This window comes from Rhinolophus sinicus, chromosome 4, assembly GCF_057876585.1.
Source record: "Rhinolophus sinicus isolate RSI-liver-muscle chromosome 4, RSI-T2T, whole genome shotgun sequence".
NCBI classification, from domain to species: domain Eukaryota; kingdom Metazoa; phylum Chordata; class Mammalia; order Chiroptera; family Rhinolophidae; genus Rhinolophus; species Rhinolophus sinicus.
Window position 1 is genome coordinate 57,822,876 of NC_142504.1, and position 21,064 is coordinate 57,843,939.

Here is a 21,064-nt window from a genome sequence, read left to right on the forward strand (position 1 = left end):
CTTTGTGGGATAAGCCCCCTGCGCAGAAGCTCATAAGCTGTGGACGTGGCCAAACCCACAGCCAGTCATCCTGAGCCAATATCCCACCTACTGATGTGCCAATAGCAATCAAGGCTCTTGTATAACAGGAGGGCACACACATCCCACACAGGACACTCCTGGGGCACCCAGTGCAGGTGACTTGGGAGACTGTGCCGCTGAGACCCACAGGGCATCTACTACATCAAGCCAACTGGCCAAGACTGGGAAATGTAGCAGATTTACCTTATACATAGAAACAAATATAGGCAGCCAAAGTGAGGAAACACAGAAATACATATCAAATGAAAGAACAGGAGAAAACACCAAATAAATAAACAAAATGGAGGCAAGCAGCCTACCGGATAGAGTTCAAAACAACTCAGTGAGAATGTAAACAAAGAGATAGTAAGTATAAAAAAGGACGTAGAAACCATAAAAAAGAACCAGTCAGAAATGAAAAATACAGTAACAAATTAAGAATGCACTAGAAGGAATCACCAGTAGACTAGCTGAAGCAGAGGATTGACTCAGCAATTTGGAAGACAAGGTAGCAGAAAACACCCAATCAGAACAGCAGAATAACTATTAGAACTGATAAATGATTTCAGTAAAGTAGCAGGATACAAAATTAATATTCAGAAATTGGTTGCATTTTTGTACACCAATAATGAACTGTCAAAAAGAGAAATTAAGAAAACAATCCCATTTACAATTGCATGAAAAATTTTAAATTCCGAGGAATAAATTTAACCAAGGAGGTAAAACACCTGTGTTCAGAAAACTAAGATACTGAAGAAAATACAAATAAATGGAGACATACACTGTGCTCATCGATAGGCAAATTTAACATTGTTAAAATGTCCATATTACCCAAAGCAATCTATAGATTCAGTGCAATTCCTATCAAAATACCCATATGGCTGAGGGAAACAAAGGGCTGCAAGAGTCCCAGGTATTCCTCTTAAAGGGCCCACACATGGACTTATTCACTGACGGACCCACTCTCTCTGAGCTCCAGCACTGTGGTGGCAGCTCAAGGTGGGGAGCTGAGTTGTCTGGCTTGTCCCCCTGAGTTGTCTCTCAAGGGGCGGAGGCTGAGGGACTAGCTTTCTTCCAGACTCAGGTGCTGCAGAATCCGTTGTTTCTTTGTTGATCCCTTCCATCTTCTGACCTGCAGATGCAGGTTGCCATCATGACTAAATCTCCATCAACCTGGTAAACACTTTGCCATGCCCTGGTGATTCCCTGAGACCCTGCCCCACCCAACTTGCGGGCTCACCCAAGCTGTTTCCAGTGGGTTTTCCATACAAATGGCCTTCTTGGCTCATGCTGCAGACTTTTCTGAAATCCCTCAATGTTTCACAAACCCCAAACAAGCAGCATCTGGCTTCGGCATTTCCCATAACTCTTGCCGAGCAGCCCCAAGCCCAGAATTAGCATAACCAACCTCGGTTTTTGACTTGTCCTCTGAAGGCACCTCCAAGCCCACCACTGGTGGCAGCCATCTGCAGTTTGCTTTGTGGCTCATACCAGGTGACCCCACGCAGGGCACAATCTTTGGATGGACTTGGCCTGTGGTCGGGCCCCTCCCAGGCCATTCTGGTAGCCAGCTTCCTACCGAGCTAGAGCATCACTCGGCCTTCTCCAACGACAACACACCCAAAGGGCAGAATTGCAGGCACCAGACTCTTATTAAAGCAAATCCTGCTCCATAGGGTCAGCCTCTGCACAACAGCTCCTCCACTGTAGTCATAGCCAGTGCTCACAACCAACCAGCCTGAGGGTCACTTTTTCCCACTGACATTGTGGGCACAGAGTCCCAGAGAGCAATTTACAGGCTCTCAGCCTCACGTGGAAAGGTGCTGGCTTGGTTATAGATGGCCATCAGCTGTAATTAGCTGTGGGCTGGGTGGCCATCAGCTATTAACTGGTTAGCCATTAGCCACTAGTATAACTGCTATGGCTATACTAGGGCATTGGTTGGTTGGTTGGCAGAGAAGCAGATGGCAGGTTGTGGCTAGCAAGTGGGGTTAGCAAGCGTGGATGGCGGATTGCAGATTGTGTGGATCCTACTTCCCGTGTCTTGCCCAGCCGCCAGCGAGACTGAGGTGCATGAAGACCCCTTGTTGGGGTACTGGTGGATGTTTGCTTTTGGGTCTTGGCCAGTCGCCATCTAAAATATAGTGGCATGAACCCCCTATCCATGGCTCCGTTGGTATTCCTTTTTGGCCTAACCAAGTCCTGCATTCTTGTGTGGGGAGGAAGACTAGAGTCCCTGCATGACAGATATGTGAACAGCAACCAAGGCTCAACTACTACAGGAATGCACACACAGCCCACACAATGAGTACACCTGGAGCACCTTGCTCAGTTGACCAGGGATACTGTGCCACTGGGCTCCACGGGACACCAACTATGTAAGACTACTCAACTCAGACGAGGAAACAGAGCAGCCCCATCTTTTTCTTTTTTTTTTTAATTTTTTAAATTTATTGGGGTGACAATTGTTAGTAAAATTACATAGATTTCAGGTGTACAATTCTGTATTACATCATCTATAAATACCACTGTGAGTTCACCACCCAGAGTCAGTTCTCCTTCCATCACCATATATTTGATTCCCCTTACCCTCATCTCCCACCCCCCAACCCCCTTACCCTCTGGTAACCACTAAACTATTGTCTGTGTCTATGAGTTTCTGTTTCTCATTTGTTTGTCTTGTTCTTTTGTTGTGTTTGGTTTATATACCACATATCAGTGAAATCACATGGTTCTCTGCTTTTTCTGTCTGACTTATTTCGCTCAGTATTACACTCTCAAGATCCATCCATGTTGTCACAAATGTTCCTATATCATCTTTCCTTACTGCCGAATAGTAGTATTCCATTGTGTATATATACCACAACTTCTTTATCCATTCATCTATCAAAGGACATTTTGGTTGTTTCCATGTCTTGGCCACCATAAACAAAGCTACAGTGAACATTGGAGCACACGTGTCTTTATGTATAAATGTTTTCAGATTTTTTGGGTAGATACCCAGGAGAGGGATTGCTGGGTCATATAGTAATTCTATTCGTAATTTTTTGAGGAACCTCCACACTGCCTTCCAAACGGCTGCACCAGTCTGCATTCCCACCAACAGTGTATGAGGGTTCCTTTTTCTCCACAGCCTCTCCAACACTTGTTACTATTTGTCTTGTTGATGATAACCATTCTGACTGGGGTGAGGTGATATCTCATTGTGGTTTTGATTTGCATTTCTCTGATGATTAGTGATATTGAGCATTTTTTCATATGTCTATTTGCCATTTGTATGTCCTCTTTGGAGAAATGTCTCTTCAAGTCCTCTGCCCATTTTTCAATGGGGTTATTTGTTTTTTTGTTGTTGAGTTGCATGAGTTCCTTGTATATTCTGGATATTAGCCCCTTATCGGAAGCACTGTTTGCAAAAATCTTCTCCCATTCAGTTGGTGGCCTCTTTGTTTTGTCGATGGTTTCTTTTGCTGTGCAGAAGCTTTTAAGTTTCATATAGTCCCATTCGTTTATTTTAGCTTTTACTTCCATTGCCTTTGGAGTCAAATTCATAAAATGCTCTTTGAACCCAAGATCCGTCAGTTTAGTACCTATGTTTTCTTCTATGCAGTTTATTGTGTCAGGTCTTATGCTTAAGTCTTTGATCCATTTTGTATTAATTTTGGAGAGCAGTCCTATCTAATGCATAGAAACAAACACAGGGAGGCAGCCACAATAGGGACACAAAGAAACATTTCCCAAACAAACCAGAACAAAGCTTTAGAAAAAGACCTAAACAAAATGGAGACAATCTACCAGATACAGAGTTCAAAACACTGGTTATAAAGGTGCTGAATTACCTCAGGGAGAAGTTCAACAAAAAGATAAACATAAAAATGGTGATAGAGAATATAAAAATGAACCAGTCAGAAATAAAGAATACAATAACTAAATGAAGAATACATGAGAGGAAATCAATAGATTAGATGAAGCAGAGGATCGAATTAATGATTTAGAGGATAAGGTAGCAGGAAAAAACCCAATGAGAACAGAAAAAAAAATCCCAAAACAGGAGATTTTAAGGGGCCTCTGGGACAACATCAAGTATACCAACATTCACATCACAGGGTTCCCAGGAGAAGAGAGAGCAAGGAATTGAAAATCTATTTAATGAAATAATGACAGAAAACTTCCCTAACCTCATGAAGGAAATAGACCTACAAGCCCAGGAAGTACAGAGTGCCAAACAGGATGAACCCAAAGACGCCCACACAAGACACATTATAATTAAAATGCAAGGGTTAAAGACGAAGAATCACAAACGCAGCAAGAGAATAGCAGTTAGTTACCTGCAAGGGAGCTCCCTAAGACCATCAGCTGATTTCTCAACAGAAACTTTGCAGGCTAGAAGGAAGTCACACAAAATACTCAAAGTGGTCAAAAGCCATGACCTACAAGATTATCCTACTCAGCAAAGCTATCATTTGGAATTGAAGGACAGATAAAGAGCTCCCCAGACAAGAAGCTAAAAAACTTAATCACCACCAAACTAGTATTACAAAGAAAGTTAAAGGGACTTCTTTAAGACAAAAAAAAGATCAAAACAATGAATCATAAAAATGTAATAACTACGTATCTATCAACAATTACTTTAAATGTAAATAGATTAAGTGCTCCAAGCAAAAAATAGGGTGGCTGAATGGATAAGAAAACAAGACCCTTAATATATGCTGCCTACAAGAGACTCACTTCAGATTGAAGGACACACACACACAGACTGAAAGTAAAGGGATGGAAGAAAGGTATTTCATGCTAATGAAATGAGAGAAAAGCAGGGGTATCAATACTTACACCAGACAAAATAGACCTTAAAACAAAGACTATAACGAGACAAAGAAAGACCTGAAATCCCACTTCTGGGTATTCATCCTAAGAAACCCAAAACACTACTTTGAGGGGATGTGTGCATCCATATGTTCATTACAGTATTGTTTACAATGGCCAAGATGTAGAAGCAGCCTAGGTGTCCGTGGAGGGATGAATGGATAAAGAGGAGGTGGTACATATATACAATGGAATATTTCTTGGCCTTGGGAAGGAATAGGTTTTTGCCATGTGTGGCAGCATGGATGGAACTGTAGGGTGTTGTGCTGAATGGAGTATGTCAAACAGAGAAAGACAGATGTAATGTGATTTTATTTATATATGTAATATGAAGAACCAAAAAACTCATAGATACAGAGAACGTTTTTGATGGTTGCCAGTTGGGAGAGGTATTGGGAGGTAGGTGAAAAAGGGGAAGGGATTAAGAAATACAAATTGGTTATTACAAAGTAGTCATGGGAATGTAGGGTATAGCATAATGAATATGGTCAATAATATTGTAATAAGTATGTATGTGTGGTGTCAGATGGATACTAGATTTACTGGGGTGACAGATGGAAGGGGATTGGTGGCAGGGTGAAAAAGGTAAAGGGATTAAGAAGTACAAATTAGTAATTACAAAATAGTCATGGGGATGTAAAGTAAAGCATAGGGAATATGGTCTATAATATGGTAATATCTGTGTATTGTACCAGGTGGGTACTAGATTAGTCAGGGGATCACGTCTTAAATTGTATAAATATCTAATCACTATGCTGTACACCTGAAATTAATATAAAATAATATTAAATGTAAACTGTAATTGAAAAATAAAATAAGTGAGGGAAGGTAAAGGGGAATAAAAGGTTCAGATTTCCAGGTATAAAAGAAATAAGTCATGGGGATGTAATGTACAGCATGGGGAATATAGTCAATAATATTGTAACATGGTTTCAGATGGTTGCTGGACTTAGCATGGTGATCACTTCTTTAGGTATAGAAATGTTGAGTAACTATTGTGTACATCTAAAAATAATATATTTTATGCTATCTTTTAGTAAATTTTTTTTTAAAATGGAACAGTATTACACCTGAAGCTAAAATAAATGATGTGGATTAAAGATGCCTATGTAAAATTTTCCACTCAGTGAAGAAAAAAGGCAGTATGACAAACAGTGCAATTGCATTTTGTAAAACAAAAATAAAACTGAATACACCTATGTATCCACATACACATATACATATATGCAGAGAAAAATATAAAACCTAAGAATTACCAAAATGCTAACATACTTATCTATATATAGGTGGTGAGAATGTGAGTCATTTTTACTTTCTACTTTTGACAAATCTGATTTCCTTTGTGTCATGCAGTTTATGAGTAAAAATTTACTTTAACCATAAAAAAAATATATGTTTTGGGTGGAGCTGACTTCTCTCTGAACTCTTGTTTCAGGGAGTGTCTTGTCTTACCCTCATATGCTGCGGCTTCTGCGAGTTCTGGATTGGCTCCTTATTTTGCTTCTCTGGACCATGAGTCATCCTGCTGACATGTCTTTGTTTGCTGTTCTCTGCTAGATGCCTAAAATATTTTTAAACCCCACCTTGGTCCCTTGTGTTTTAGCCTGAGAGGAAGTTTGGCGTTGTGGTTGTTGGTGTTGGCAGAGCTGGTTCCGTGCGGATGAGGGACTTGCGGAATCCACATGCTTCCTCAGCATTCCTGAACCTGATTGGCTTCGTGTCCAGGTGGCTCACATTTGCTTTGTGCCTTGTAATTCATGGGAAGCACACTGGGATGGAGTAGGCCTCGGGGCATGGAGATTCTCTAGACCCAGGAGAGAGAGATCCAGCTCCAGGGTCATTCCAGAGAACTGCTCAGGTCCGCCCCACAAGATCTGAAGTCCAGATGGGTCTGTAGAGTGCTAGCCTGCAGCTGGGATATGCAGTGAGTCAGCCTGGAAAGAACAACCAAGGCAAAAGCACAGGTAGGGAAAATGACAGTTATAGAAGGAGCACAACGAACATGTGATGGGCTGGCCTGAGAGAAGGCTGAAGGGTGCAACAGCTAATTGTTACATCAGGTATGATAACAGCCATCCATACAGTGGTTCTAGGCTTTGCAAATGTTACCAACTATTTGACGTAGATAACCATTATCAACCAACTCTACTTTATAGATAAAGAAACCAAACCACAGAGAGTTTAAGTAGTTTTCCTGAGGTCACACAGCTGGAAAGTCTAAGAACTGGATTTGAATATAGGTGTATTTCATTCCCAAGCCCATCTCTTAAACACCATGTGTTCTGTTTGATAATTTTGAACCCTACTTTTCATTTAAGCTTCATTTCTCTCCTATAACCAACCAAAACCAAATTTATCACTATGTTTCTTATTTCCTGCCCCATGCTCAGCTCCTTCCTCACCACTTCCTCACACACACACACTACTCACCATACTAACAGTGTGTAGCATCATTTATCAATATTAATTGTGAACTAGATATAGGTATTATGTTGGCTGAGAAAATGTGGGGGTGAGCAAGTTAGGCACATCTCTACTTTCTAGTGCTTGAGAGAAATCAAATAAATATTTAGACAAAGCGTAAGTAACTATTGTGATGGTCCCTGCAGACTTCTTTTATATTTTAATTTATGGGACCTGCTTTCTTCCAGTTTGCCTGTCTTAAAATTTGGCCCTTCCTTTAAAGATTTAAAGTGGACATTGGGCCACTAGGGAGTCCCAGAAGTACTGGGAATCTACCCTTGGTCAATCTCCCCCTCCTAGTAAGATTCTAAGGGAGCTGCACACAAATGGGAGATGAAAATTATTCTTAGCCATACTGTAATTCCTATTGCACCTGTATTTGAAGCTCTGATCAAACATGATAAAGCAGAGCCTCTTTTCTGTTAAGCCTCAGTCCTCTTTCAGCTGGCTGCCATGACTGATGCAGTGGGAATTGCTGAATTACCCAGGTCATGTGGAAAAATGGCCAGCTCATACCCACTACTGCACCTTTGCTGTTATCACACTTTTTCCCTTTTCACATACCCTGTTTCTCATGATCTACCTGCTAAGTCCTACGCCCTCCCCAGGAAGCCTTTTCTGAAATGCTAAACTAGGTGTTCCTTGCTTCCTTGACTCTCCCACATGCATCCCCGGATATTTCTCATGTTAGGCTTGTGTGTGTGTGTGTGTGTGTGTGTGTGTGTGTGTGTGTGTATATCTGTCTGTCTGTCTGTCTTCCTCCCTCTACCAGACTGTGAGCTCATTGGAAGCAGAGGACTTTTAGTTCATTCTTTATGATCTTCCGTAGGGTACCTAGCACACAATAGGCAAACAAGAAGTATTGGTTAAATTGAGCAATGTAGACTGGGTGGCCCACATAGGAAGAAACCTACCCTTATATCCTTTGGCAGCCAAACTTCCCCAAATGCCCTCTGTCTACTGCAGCTTGAGTGGAGCTTTGAGTTGGCTGAGAACCTTCTGTTGGCTGCCCCATTTACTCTGTGACATCGATCACTGGAAGATTGCTCCACTGCTCCAGCCTATGCACTAGGGTAGTGTGCACATGGCCAGAGCTATCAGCTCTTCTAACTCAGCAGCTCCTTCTTACTCTGTAAGAGTCAGAAGGCTTACAGTTCATGTTCTGGCCCAGCTACTGGTTAGCCGTGGCAGCTACTGCCTCTCTGGGTTTTGTCAGCTCAGCTCTAAAGGAGGCAGTGACACCTGTCTTCCGTTTGACTATCACGAGGCCATGATATATGTGAAGGAGCTTGAAGTCACACAGCAAATTGCACTTCAAAGGTGCTAGCACATTGGATTTGAGTTGGGTTTGGTAGCCATTGTATTTGGCCTGGTGTTTGACGGTGGCAATGACCATAGAGATCACTTATTATGAGATAAACAGATCAGTTCTTTTTATTTTAGATATAAAGTAATTCAAATACATCATACAGGCTATTAGCACACAGTGCCAAGTCCTCTGACTTCAACCCTGAGGCCGTTTTTCACTATGGTGGAAAATACTCTGGAAGTGGGAGGGAGGAAATTAATTTCTTCATTTCCAAAAGCTGATCATCATGATGTTGTTGGGAGGAAGGGAAAAAGATGGTGCTCATTTATTCTAAGTCAGTGTTCTGCCTACTTGCAAGTTCCATTTCTCTGTTATTCTCAAACAGACGAGAGCTCAAATGCATTGATGACGTTCAGCAGATTTCTTTGGAAGATGCTCTTTCCAGCCAAGAAGTTGAGGTTGCTTATATCTGTAGCGAAAGTACCAGCCATGAGGACTACATCAGGTGGGTTTTCAGTGCAGGCAGTCCTTGCCTTGCACAGTAGTGCCAGACTGTATAAATGACTGGGCATTCAGAAGTCTCACAAAGGAGTCTTAATAATCAATGGGAAAAATTACAGTGGATCCATTACCTTTAAAAATTGTCATCAAAACATTAAAAACTCCCACTATTGGTTAAAAATGTATAAGGAAATGAAAATATAGTAAAACTAATATTTATACTTCAATTTAAAACATGAGAAACATTAAGAATGAAATTATTTTGTTATTTGTAAAAAATTTATTGAGAGTAATTTGAACAGTGTTTGCCTTTTTCTCACCATATAACTTAGGATATAGAGCCAGTGTCTTTTCTGTGCCTTAGCAAATTATCATAGTCCTTTTAAGTTTGGATCAGCTTCCGATATTTTATGCTTTGCACTTCCAACATTGTGAAATTTCTCTGAGAGTTCCTTTAATATGAGGTAGTGGTGGCATTGGAGATGGGAGATGACATTATTTATAGAGCAAGAGAAGTGAAGTGTCCCCCTACCCCACCTTTGAATGAAAAGCATGGAGCCCTCCATACATTTGGTGGGACTGAGCCTGGAAGAAGGAGCCCCATACAGGACCTGGCAGCTAAGAAGTCCATGCTAGCTGCCTCTTTGAATCTCACCTTCCCTTCTAGGTTCTTACACTAAAGTACAGCAAGAGTTGCTTCCTCTTTATCATGCCAACTGTAGTGTGGACAGAAACACCTTTCTTTGGTTTCCCTTAACCTTCTTTGTTACCAGAGTGTTTTCTTTAAAACCTGATCATGTAATTCACATGCTTATATAGTTGACCTTTGAACAACACATGTTTAAATTGTACTGGTCCAATTATATGTGGATTTTTTCAATAAATATATTGGAAAACATTTTGGAGATTTGAAACAATTTGAAAAAATTCACAAACTTGTAGCCAAGGACTACTTAAAAGTTAAGAAAATTAGGTATGCCATAAATTAATAAAATTAATCCGTTTTATAATTTATTACTGTAAAATATACAGAAATCTATTGTAAAAAGTTAAAATTTATCAAAATTTAATCACACAAACAGATGGTATATGGTACCATTCACAGTCAAGAGAAATGTAAACAAATACAAAAATGCAAAATAAATCATAACTGCATAAAAGTAACTGTAGTATATACTATATATTACCATAATCATTTTGTGACTACCTCCTGTTGCTTTTGCAGTGAGCTCAAGTATTGTGAGTAACCACTTAAAACACCGTGCAATGTTAATAATCTCTACCTAAGCTGTTCACCTCTTTAGTAAATTGCGTATCACAGTAAAAAGTGATCCCTCTCAATTCTCGTGTATTTTTTATCATGTTTAGTGTGATACCATAAACCCTGAATAACACCATTGGAGCCATATGAAGTGCCACTAGTAATACTGTAAGAGCTCCCAAAAAACTGGTAAAAGATATGACATTACAAGAAAAATTTGAATTGCTTGATACGTACCTTAGAGTGAGGTCTATATCTCCAGTTGCCCACCATTTCAAAATAAAGAAATCCAGTATAAAGACCACTGTGGAAAAAAAATAAAAAAAAGAAATTTGTGAAACTTCTGCTACAGCTATGCCAGCAGGTACGAGAACCTTTCACTTTTTGTAAAATAACCTATTTATTATACATTGAAAGTATAGGATTGTTATAAGAAAGACATATCTATAGACTCTAATCTGATTTGAAGGAAAGCAAAATTATTATATAACAATATATAGATGAAGGATCTAAAGTTGGAGAATTTAATGCCAGCAAAGGAAGTTTTGATAAATTTAGCAAGAGTTTGGCTTAAAAAATGTCAAGATAACTAGAGAAGAAGCTTCTGCTAACCAAGAGGCAGCAGACAAGTTCCCAAATGCCATCCAGAAAATCACTGAGGATTAAGGATGTCTTCCTGAATAGGTTTTTAATGCAGATGAAAGCGCTCTATTCTGGGGAGGGGGGATGCCACATTGGACATTTATTAGTAAGGAAGAGATGCTAGCACAAGGATTTAAGGCAGGAAGGGATAGGCTAACTCTATTGTTCTGTGCAAATGCAATCGGGTTTATTTATAATCAGGATTGCCCTGATCTATAAAGCTGCTAACTCAGGGAAAAGACAGACACCAGCTGCTAGTCTCTTGGTTGTACAACAAGGAGGCCTGGACAATGAGAACCCTTTTTCTGGATTGGTTCCATTGAGGCGTTGTCCATGAAGTCAAGTACGTTGCCAATAAATGACGACCTTTTAAAGTTCTTTTGATTTTGGGCAATGCCCCTGGCCACCTAGACCCCCATGAGTTCAACTCCGAAGGCATCAAAGTGGTCTACTAGACCCAAACACAAGTGTCTCTACTTCAGCCTCTAAATCAGGAGGTCATAAGGCCCTTTAAGATTCATTACTGGTACTCTATGTCAGCACTTATGAAGAGAACACCAGTAGAGAGGACATCATGAAAGTACTCCATGATTACACCATTGAAGATGCCATCATTGTTATAGAAAAAGCTGTGAAAGCCCCAAATAATCAATTCTTGCTGGAGAAAGCTGTGTCCAGATGTTATGTATAACTTCACAGGATTTTACAAGAGAGCCAATCAAGAAAATTATGAAAGAGATGTTGGATATGGCAAAAAATGGTGTGTGTGTGTGTGTGGGTGTTGAAGGGTTTTAAGATATGGATCTTGGAGAAGTTCAAGAGCTAATAGACACCGAACCAGAGGAATTAATTAAAGATGCCTTGATGGAGTAGAGTGCTTCTGAACCAGCACTCTACTGGTTCAGATGAGGAAGAAGACATGGAAGAAGCACTGCCAGAAAACAAATTGACATTAGACAATCTGGCAGATGGGTTCCAGTTATTCAAGACTGCTTTTGACTTATTTTATGACATGGGCCCTTCTATGACATGAGCACTGAAACTAAAGCATACTGTGGATGAACATTGGTACCATATAGAAACTAGAGAAATAAAAAACCAAAAACATCAAACAAATTTCTGTGTATTTCCATAAAGTTACACTGAGTAACTGCCTCTCCTTCCACCTCCACTTCTTTCACCTCTGCCACCAGAGACAGCAAGACCAACCCCTCCTTTTCCTCTTCTCACTCAACATGAAGACAAGGATGGAGACTCTTATGATGATACATTTTCACTTAATGAATAGTAAATAACCATCATGCTATACAGTTAATAAACTTATCTGTTGTGTATGTGTGTATTTTCATATGAAAATCTAATGATTGTATGACATGAACTCTATGAGACTTTTTTGTCATCATCATCATCATCCCCTGAGTATTCATCATGTAGAACATTCTTTGTGAGACTTGTATGGAAGTGGATAGCCTATCCTTACATAAGCATAAGGTCAGTGATATTTAACATCAAATTAATGTGTTAGTATTCTTACTGTTTTGTAACTACTTTCAAAGAATTACATTACTATATACTATACCTCTCATAATTGGAGAAACTGCCTGTCAGCCTATCATCATAGGTAATTGTTCTTTAAAAAAATGTAACAGTGTTTCCAATACTGTATTATGAATATGACTGTAATACCGTAAACCATAAAAATTTTATGATTCATTCATTAGTGTATAGTCTAGGCAACCATGAAGCAATTATATTCATTAAACTAGGCTACCATAAACCAATCATATTATTGCTTTTTCGTTATCATTGCATGAATCATTATACCTGTATGTAAATAGATATGAATTTGCTTTTCGCATATTTTCATTTTTGATGTCTAGTGTTAGTAATATGTATAACATCTACAGTATTTTGTATTATATAAGGCAATATTGATGTAGGTACTGATAGATGATTCATCTTGTATACAGGTGACATAAATTAACAGTATTGATACAGTACAATACTGTTAAGGTATTTTCCTTACGACTTTCTTAACATTTTCTCTAGCTTACTTTATTATAAAAATATAGTATATAATACATATACACAATATGTGTTTATTGACTGTCTATGTTATTGATAAGGCTTCCAGTCAACAGTAGGCTATTAGTAATTAAGATTTTGGGAAGTCAAAAGTTATACATGGATTTTCGACTCTGTGGGAGGTTGGTGCCTCTAAACCCCACATTGTTCATGAGTCAACTGTAAATATCTGTACTCTAGAATACCTAGAGAATAAAATCCAAACTTCTGAGCACAGCATTCTAAGTCCTTCAACATTCAGGCTCCCAACTACTTTTATGACCTCATGTTCCTCTACTCCCTGTAGCCTCCTCCCCTGCCATGTTGAAATTCACACCATTGTCCAAATGAACAAAGCCGCATAAAATGCCCAAGACCCTGCATGTGCTGCTCTAAGTAAAATTCCGTCATTCTGTTGCACCTGGAAGATGCTCTCTCATGTTTAAAGAGTCAGTTCAATTGTCATTAGTGAAATCTTTTCAGACTGCCTCAGGCAGAGCTAGCTGCCACAGGTTTTGTAGTCTTTATTTGAATTCATGTAGTAACAAGCAATTTACCTGTTAAGATGTTTTTATTTTTCCTCCAGAGTAACTGGTAGCTGAATATATGAGTGGATGGATAACTGAATGTTCAAATTAACACATAACTAGAAAGTCATTCTCTACAGTATAGTAGAAAATAATGTGAGGTAAAATTGATCGTCCTTATCCTCTGGCCTTGACTCTCCCATTTATACACAGAGACTTTTTGCATTTATAACATTCTGTACTTTGCCATGCAGAGCATTTTAGTGAAGCTTGTTTGAAGTGTATTTTCTTTATTTATCTCTTCCCAAAGGCAATTCCTTAATGCAGGCAAGCACATCCTTGTGGAATACCCCATGGCACTGTCTCGGGCAGCAGCTCAGGACCTGTGGGATCTGGCTGAGCAGAAAGGTGATGTATGTTCTGCCTGTCTAGAGTACAGACTCTCTTACTAAGAGTTGCTGCCTCTAAGATTTCTATAGTGTCATCTTTATGCCTTTAAAGTTTAACTGCATGTCAGATGTATTACTGGTTCAAAGGGCCTCCAACCCCTTCCTCCCTCAGTACTGCAGGTACATATAAGGGCTGGGTGGAGGGCCAACAGAGCAGAGGCATGGGTGGTAATTTGCAAACTTTTGTTTGAGACTTGTCAGCTTCTTTTACTCTAATTAAAATATGAATTAGTGTCGACCTGTGATATTATAGTACCATGCTATTATTTGTTTTATTTATGTGATATTTATATTGCTAATGGAAAAGTGCCCAAATCAGAGTAATTAATTGTTTTATATGCATACTTTGTAGTTTTTGCTTCTTAAGTGGAACACCATTTATTAGATATTTATTATATGCCAGGAAGTTGGGAATTCTGATAAGTACTTCATATGTTATTTTGCTTAATTCTCCTAGAAATCCTTAGAGATAGGGCTTATGTATGTCTCACAGATTTCTTGGTAACCCATTGCTAAGAGGAAGTAAATAATTTGTGCCAGGTCACAAAGCTAGTAACATGACTACTGAATGGGAGATGGAGATTTGGATTCAATCCTTATGGGCTCTGAAGTCCACATTTGTTCCTCTGAATCATCTTGCCCTCCAGAGATTTTTAGAGTAACGGGATAAGTCCCTCTAGGGAAGCAACTAGAATTAACTAGAATGTTTAGGGATTAAAAGAGCTAGTTAAATGAAGTTTAAATTACAGATGCCTTTCCCCCCCAACATTTGCTATTGAAACTATTTAATATATGAACAAAATATAGTGAACAATTATAATGAAAATCATCAAAGAAAGCACCTTGTGTTTATCACCAATGTAGACTGATCACACTTTATTGAAACTCTTGATTGCCTTTCTCTAGCACTGGGCTGTGCTCCTGTAAGGAAGAGCCTATATTTACCCTTTCTAGCCCCAGCAGGTAAACCTAAACCATGCCTAGAACTTAGCTAGGTATTCAGTAGATGTTTGTTGAACTAACAGGTGAATGAATGATTGACTATTGAAGTGAGTGAGAGGATTGGGGAGCTTTGGGGCCATGGGGAGCTTTATATGGTATTTCTCATGGCACAGATGTCTATGGACGAAGCCCAGGATTCCAAAGTATGTCCCACAGATTTCTTGCTAATTGCAAGAAAGAAAATGTCCCTTTACAATGAAGACTTCTACTGTTACCATCCTAACCAAATAATTGCTAATATGGATCTTTATGACATTCCAAGTTATCTGGTGTGATGTACATGGCATCAACCATACAATTGAGATTAAAAGCACACTTTCACTTCACAGGAAATATGGGGTAAAGTAACAAATGACACCAATAAAAAAAATCAAGCAAACTAGAATGTGGAATACTCTACAAGATAACAGGCTAAGTTTCTTCAGAAAAATAATGTCCTGCACATAGTGACTTCCTTCCAAGAAGTATAATATGGAAAGGAGGGAAAAAGAGTAACTTTATACTAGAGAAACCAGACAGACACTACCTAAGCCAGCTGATCAAGATCAACATCAACAATGATAAGTCATATTCATAACATATACCCTTAATATAATGTGATTAGAATGGCCCATTACTTCTAGTTTTCCTTTCTAAAACAACCACAGTCTGTGAGAAAAACATCAGAAAAATCCTAGTTGATTGTCATTCTACAAGATACTTGACTAGTACTCTTCAGAATTGCCAGGGTCATTAAAAAAACAAGGAAAGTTTGAGAAATTTTCCAACTTGAGAGGAGACTAAAGAGACATGATGACTAGATGTACTATAATATCCTGAAACCGAAAAAGCACATTAGGTGAAAACTAAGGAAATTTGAATAAAATAAGGACAGCAGTTAATTTTTTTTTTCAATGAGAAAAAAAGAAAAAATATTAAGGATTGGTGTTACATTGGAGCATTGGTATTAGCTCTTAACAGAATCTGGATGGATATGTATAGATCATGAATAGCTTTAAAAAAGAAGAAAAAAGTCCTTAAAACTGAAAGTGACGTTTATTCTCAAGACAAGTACTCAAAACTCCTACTATATTCATTAAGCAGGTTTTACTTGATAATTAACTTTATATATAAGCTATTGTGTGTGGTGACAGGGATAACAAAAAGATAACCCTTGTCCTTGAGGAGTCCACATTGCCAAATGGCAGTATCAACCTACCTGCTAAAAGTAAACTTACTTGAAATTAAATTGTAAAGGTAATTAATTATGACCTTTACATTGTAGCCTAGGAATTAATAATCTTATTCAAGGGGGCATACTTAAATGTTATATCATTTTCATTGGCAAAAGTTAATAGATAATTTGGGAGTGTTATCAGCAAGGTGGTGGAATAAGAAGCCCCTGAAACTCATTTGCCCATGGAAACACTGATGTAACAATATATAGACCAGAATGCCTTACTGAGAACTCCAGAAACCAGATAAGTGGTTGCAGTGACCTAGGCAAGCACAAAAACAAGGGGAGCTGCTTTTAAGTGGATGAGAAAGTTCATTACATTTGCTTGCCATAGCCCTGTCCATTGCATGGTGTGATCAGAAGAAAACTCGTAACTCTTCACGTCTTCCTCAGGGGAAGGGGGAAGAGGAGAGTGGAACATGTGTGTAATGTTCTGGATTTTTAGGGAGCTATTTGGACCGGTTTCTGTCTCTTCTGACTTGGAGTGGTGAAGGAAATGGTAGCATACTTTAGAAGCCATGTTGGGGCTGCTAAGAACAAGGTGATAGACTACAATACTGCAGACAGACACCAGGAGGAACAAGAGAGTATTACAGTTTTAATAACAGTTTTCCTTTCTTAAAATGTGTATACATTTTATGGGTACCCTTTGTATATATAGTCACTGGATGTGGAGTACAGCATAGGGAATAGAGTCAGTGGAATTGTAACCACTATATACGATATCAGAGGGGTAGTAGATGGGGGGGGGGGGCGTGGTTATCACTTTGTGAGGAGTGAAAATGTCTAACTATTACATTGTTTTGTATACCTGAAACTTAAGAAAAAAGACAGACTTGTTGCATGAGTAACAAAGTGGGACATTGGAAATGTAAAATAATAGCAGTTTTGCATGCAATTGAAGGTTTTATTAATTTAGCTTATTAAGACTTTAAGATATTTTATTAGTGAAAGTGGAGAATATTTTAATACCTTTAGTAACCACATAAAAATACCTATGGAAGATACACACATAAAAAAATCCCCAGAACACAAAAGAGGCCAGTAGGAGGGGAAAAGGGACAAACTATCTATAAGAATATACAGACACCGGTTAACAAAATAGCATTAGAGAGTCCTTTTCTATCAGTAATTATTTCAAATGTAAGCGGATTAAACTCCCCAATCAAAAGACATAAATTGTCTCAATGGATAAAAAGATCTAGCTATATACTATCTACAAGAAGACGTTAGAGCTAAAGACATGTGAACTAAAAGTGAAAGGATGGAAAAAGTTATTCTGTGCAAGTGGTAAGCAGAGGAGAAAGATTTGCTAGCCATACTTTTATCGAACAAAATAGGCTTTAAGTAAAAAAGTGTCATAGGAGATAAAGGACATTATATAGTGATTAAAGTTAGGGTTAATTCACCTAACATCAAAGTTGCAAAATATATGCACCTACCATCAGACTCCCAAATATATGAAGCAAACATTCACAGATGAGGGGGGTCACAAAAATAAGAAGAGACTTCAATACCCTACTTTTAGTAATGGATGGGAAAAGTAGATGGAAGATCAAGAAGGGAAACAGAGGACTTGCACAACACTTGAACAACCATTTGAAGCTTACAAACATTTACAGAATATGTCATCCAATAACAGAAGAATACACATTCTTCTTAAGTTCACAAGGATCAATCTTCAGGACAGACTATGTGTAGGCTACAATAAGTCTTAACAAATTTAAGAGGATTGAAATCATACCAAGTATCTTTTCAAGCACAATGAAATGAAACTATGAATCAACAGCAGAAGAACTGAAAGATCCACAAATACATGAAAATTGACACACTCTTAAACAACCAGTAGATGAAGGAAAAAAATCACAAGGGACATTAGAAAATATATTGGAAAAAAATGAAAACACAACATACCAAAACTTAGGGATGTAATGAAAGCCCTACTAAGAAGGAAGTTTATAGTTGTAAATACATTAAACAGGACAAAAGATCTCAAGTCAGCATCCTAACTTTATACCTCAAGGAACTCAAAGAAGACCAAACTGAATAAAAAGTTATCAGAAAAATAAAATAATAAAGATTAGAATAGAAATAATTAGAGGATAGAAAAACAATAGACAAAAATCAAAGAAACTAACAGTTGATTATTGAAAAGATCCATAAAATTGACAAACACTTAGCTAAGATAATCTATGAAGAAAAGACTCAAATGAAATGAAATAATGAGAGGAGACATTACAACAGATGACACAGCAATAAGTGGATTATGAACGACTACTGTGAACATACATACTCCAGCAATTGAATAACCTAGAAGAAATGGATAAATTCCTACAAACATACAAAAATACCAAACTGGATTGTGATGAAATACAAACCTATACAGACTTACACCTAGTAAGGAGATTGAAACGAATTAAAAACCTCTTAAGTAGAAAAACCCAACACCACATGGCTTCACTGGAGAATTCTACCAAACATTTGTAGAATTAACACCAGTCCTCCTCAGATTTCTTTTTTTTGATTGAAGAGGAAAGAACACTTTCAAACTTATTTTATGAGACCAGCATTACCCTGATACCAAAGCCAATTAAAGATACTACAAGAAAAAAAAATACAGACCGAATACTATTCTTTTTTTTTTCATTAAAGTTTATTGAGGTGACAGTGGTTGGTAAAGTTACATAGGTTCCAAGTGTACAATTCTGTAATACATCATCTATATATCACATTGTGTGTTCACCACCCAGAGTCAGTTCCTCTTCCATCACCATATAATATTTGATTCCATTTACCCTCATCTACCACCCATTTCCTCCCATACCCTATGATAACCACTAAACTATTGTCTGTGTCTATCAGTTTTTGTTTCTTTGTTTGTCTTGTTCCTTTGTTGCTTTCAGTTTTATACTCCATGTATGAGTGAAATCATATGGTTCTCAACTTTTTTTGTCTGACTTATTTTGCTTAACATAATAATTGCAAGATCCAATCATTTGTCGCAAATGACACTATTTCATCTTTTCTTATGGCGGAATAGTATTCCACTTTGTATATATACCGTATCTTCTTTATCCAATCACTTTGGTGATTGGACACTTTGGTTCTATATTTTGGTCACCGTAAATAAAGCTGCAATGATGAACATCAGAGCACATATATCTTTATTGATAAACGTTTTCAGATTTTTAGGGTATGTACCCAGGAGAGAGATTGCTGGGTCATATGGTAATTCTATTCTTGATTTTTTGAGGCACCTCCACAATGCGTTCCATAGCGGCTGCACCAATCTGTACTCCCACCAACGGTGTATGAGCGTTCCTTTTTCTCCTCAGACTCTCCAATACTTGTTATTTTTGTCTTGTTGATGATAGCCATTCTAACCACTGTGAGGTGATATCTCATTATGGATTTTATCTGCATTTCTCTGATGATTAGTGATGTTGAGCATCTTTTCATATGTCTGTTGGCTATCTACAGACCAAATAATATTCTTGATGAATATAGATGCAGAAATTCTCAACAACATGCTAGCAAACCAAATTCAGCTGCATATTAAAATGATTATACTCCATGATCAAGTGAGATTTATTCTTGGAATGCAAGAATGGCTTGGGCCGCCCGGTGGCTCAGGCGGTTTTAGCTCCGTGCTCTTAACTCCAAAGGCTGTGGGTTCAATTCCCACATGGGCTCTCAACCACAAGGTTGCCAGTTCAACTCCTCGAGTCCTGCAAGGGATGGTGGGCTCCACCCCTGCAACTAAGATTGAACATGGCACCTTGAGCTGAGCTGCTGCTGAGCTCCCGGATGGCTCAGTTGGTTGGAGCGTGTCCTCTCAACCACAAGGTTGCCAGTTCGACTCCCACAAGGGATGATGGGCTGTGCCCCCTGCAACTAGCAACGGCAACTGGACCTGGAGCTGAGCTGCGCCCTCCACAACTAAGACTGAAAGGACAACAACTTGACTTGGAAAAAAGTCCTAGAAGTACATACTGTTCCTCAATAAAGTCCTGTTAAAAATAAATAAATAAAAAAGAATGGCTCAGCATATGAAAATCAATTAATGTAATATGCCACATTAACAGAATGAAGTACGAAACCCACATGATCATCTCAGTTGATAGAAAGCATTTAACAAAATTCAATGCTTTCATGATAAAAACACTCAACAAACTAGGAATAGAAGGAAACTGCCTCATCTTGATATAGGCCATCATATTCAATGGTGAAACCCTGATAGCTTTTCTTTTAAGATTAGGAAACAAGGTAAGGTTGTCCACTTTCCCCACTTCTATTAACATAGTACTGGAAACCATCAGGCAAGAAAAAGAAATACAAGCTATCCAAATCAGAAGTGAAGAAGTGAAATTCTCTGTTTTGAGATGACATGTTCATATATGGATAACCCTAAAAACTCTACAAAAAAACTTTTAGAATACACAAATTGAGTAAATTTGTAGGATACTAAATCAGCATACAGAAATCAGAAGTGTTTCTATGCACTAACAACAAATAATCTGAAAGAGAAATTAAGGAAGTCCCATTTATAGTAGCATCAAAAAGGATAAAATACTTGGGAATAAAGTTAATGAAGAAGACAAAAGACTTGTACACAGAAAACTGCAAAACATTGCTGAAGGATATTAATGAAGACACAAATAATTGGAAACAATTCCTGTCTGCATGGATTGAAAAACTTTATAGTGTTAA

The 21,064-nt window shown here is 38.3% G+C and overlaps 1 protein-coding gene across 1 annotated transcript in view; it reads left to right on the plus strand.

The window, feature by feature from the left end:
- Nucleotides 1–21,064, plus strand: part of BLVRA (biliverdin reductase A) — an 85,843-nt gene that overhangs the window by 31,467 nt on the left and 33,312 nt on the right. The window contains exons 3-5 of the mRNA XM_088797860.1: nt 6,524–6,645; nt 9,078–9,197; nt 13,998–14,095. Coding sequence (XP_088653986.1) covers nt 6,524–6,645; nt 9,078–9,197; nt 13,998–14,095 — 340 coding nt within the window. The remainder of the gene's footprint in view (nt 1–6,523; nt 6,646–9,077; nt 9,198–13,997; nt 14,096–21,064) is intronic.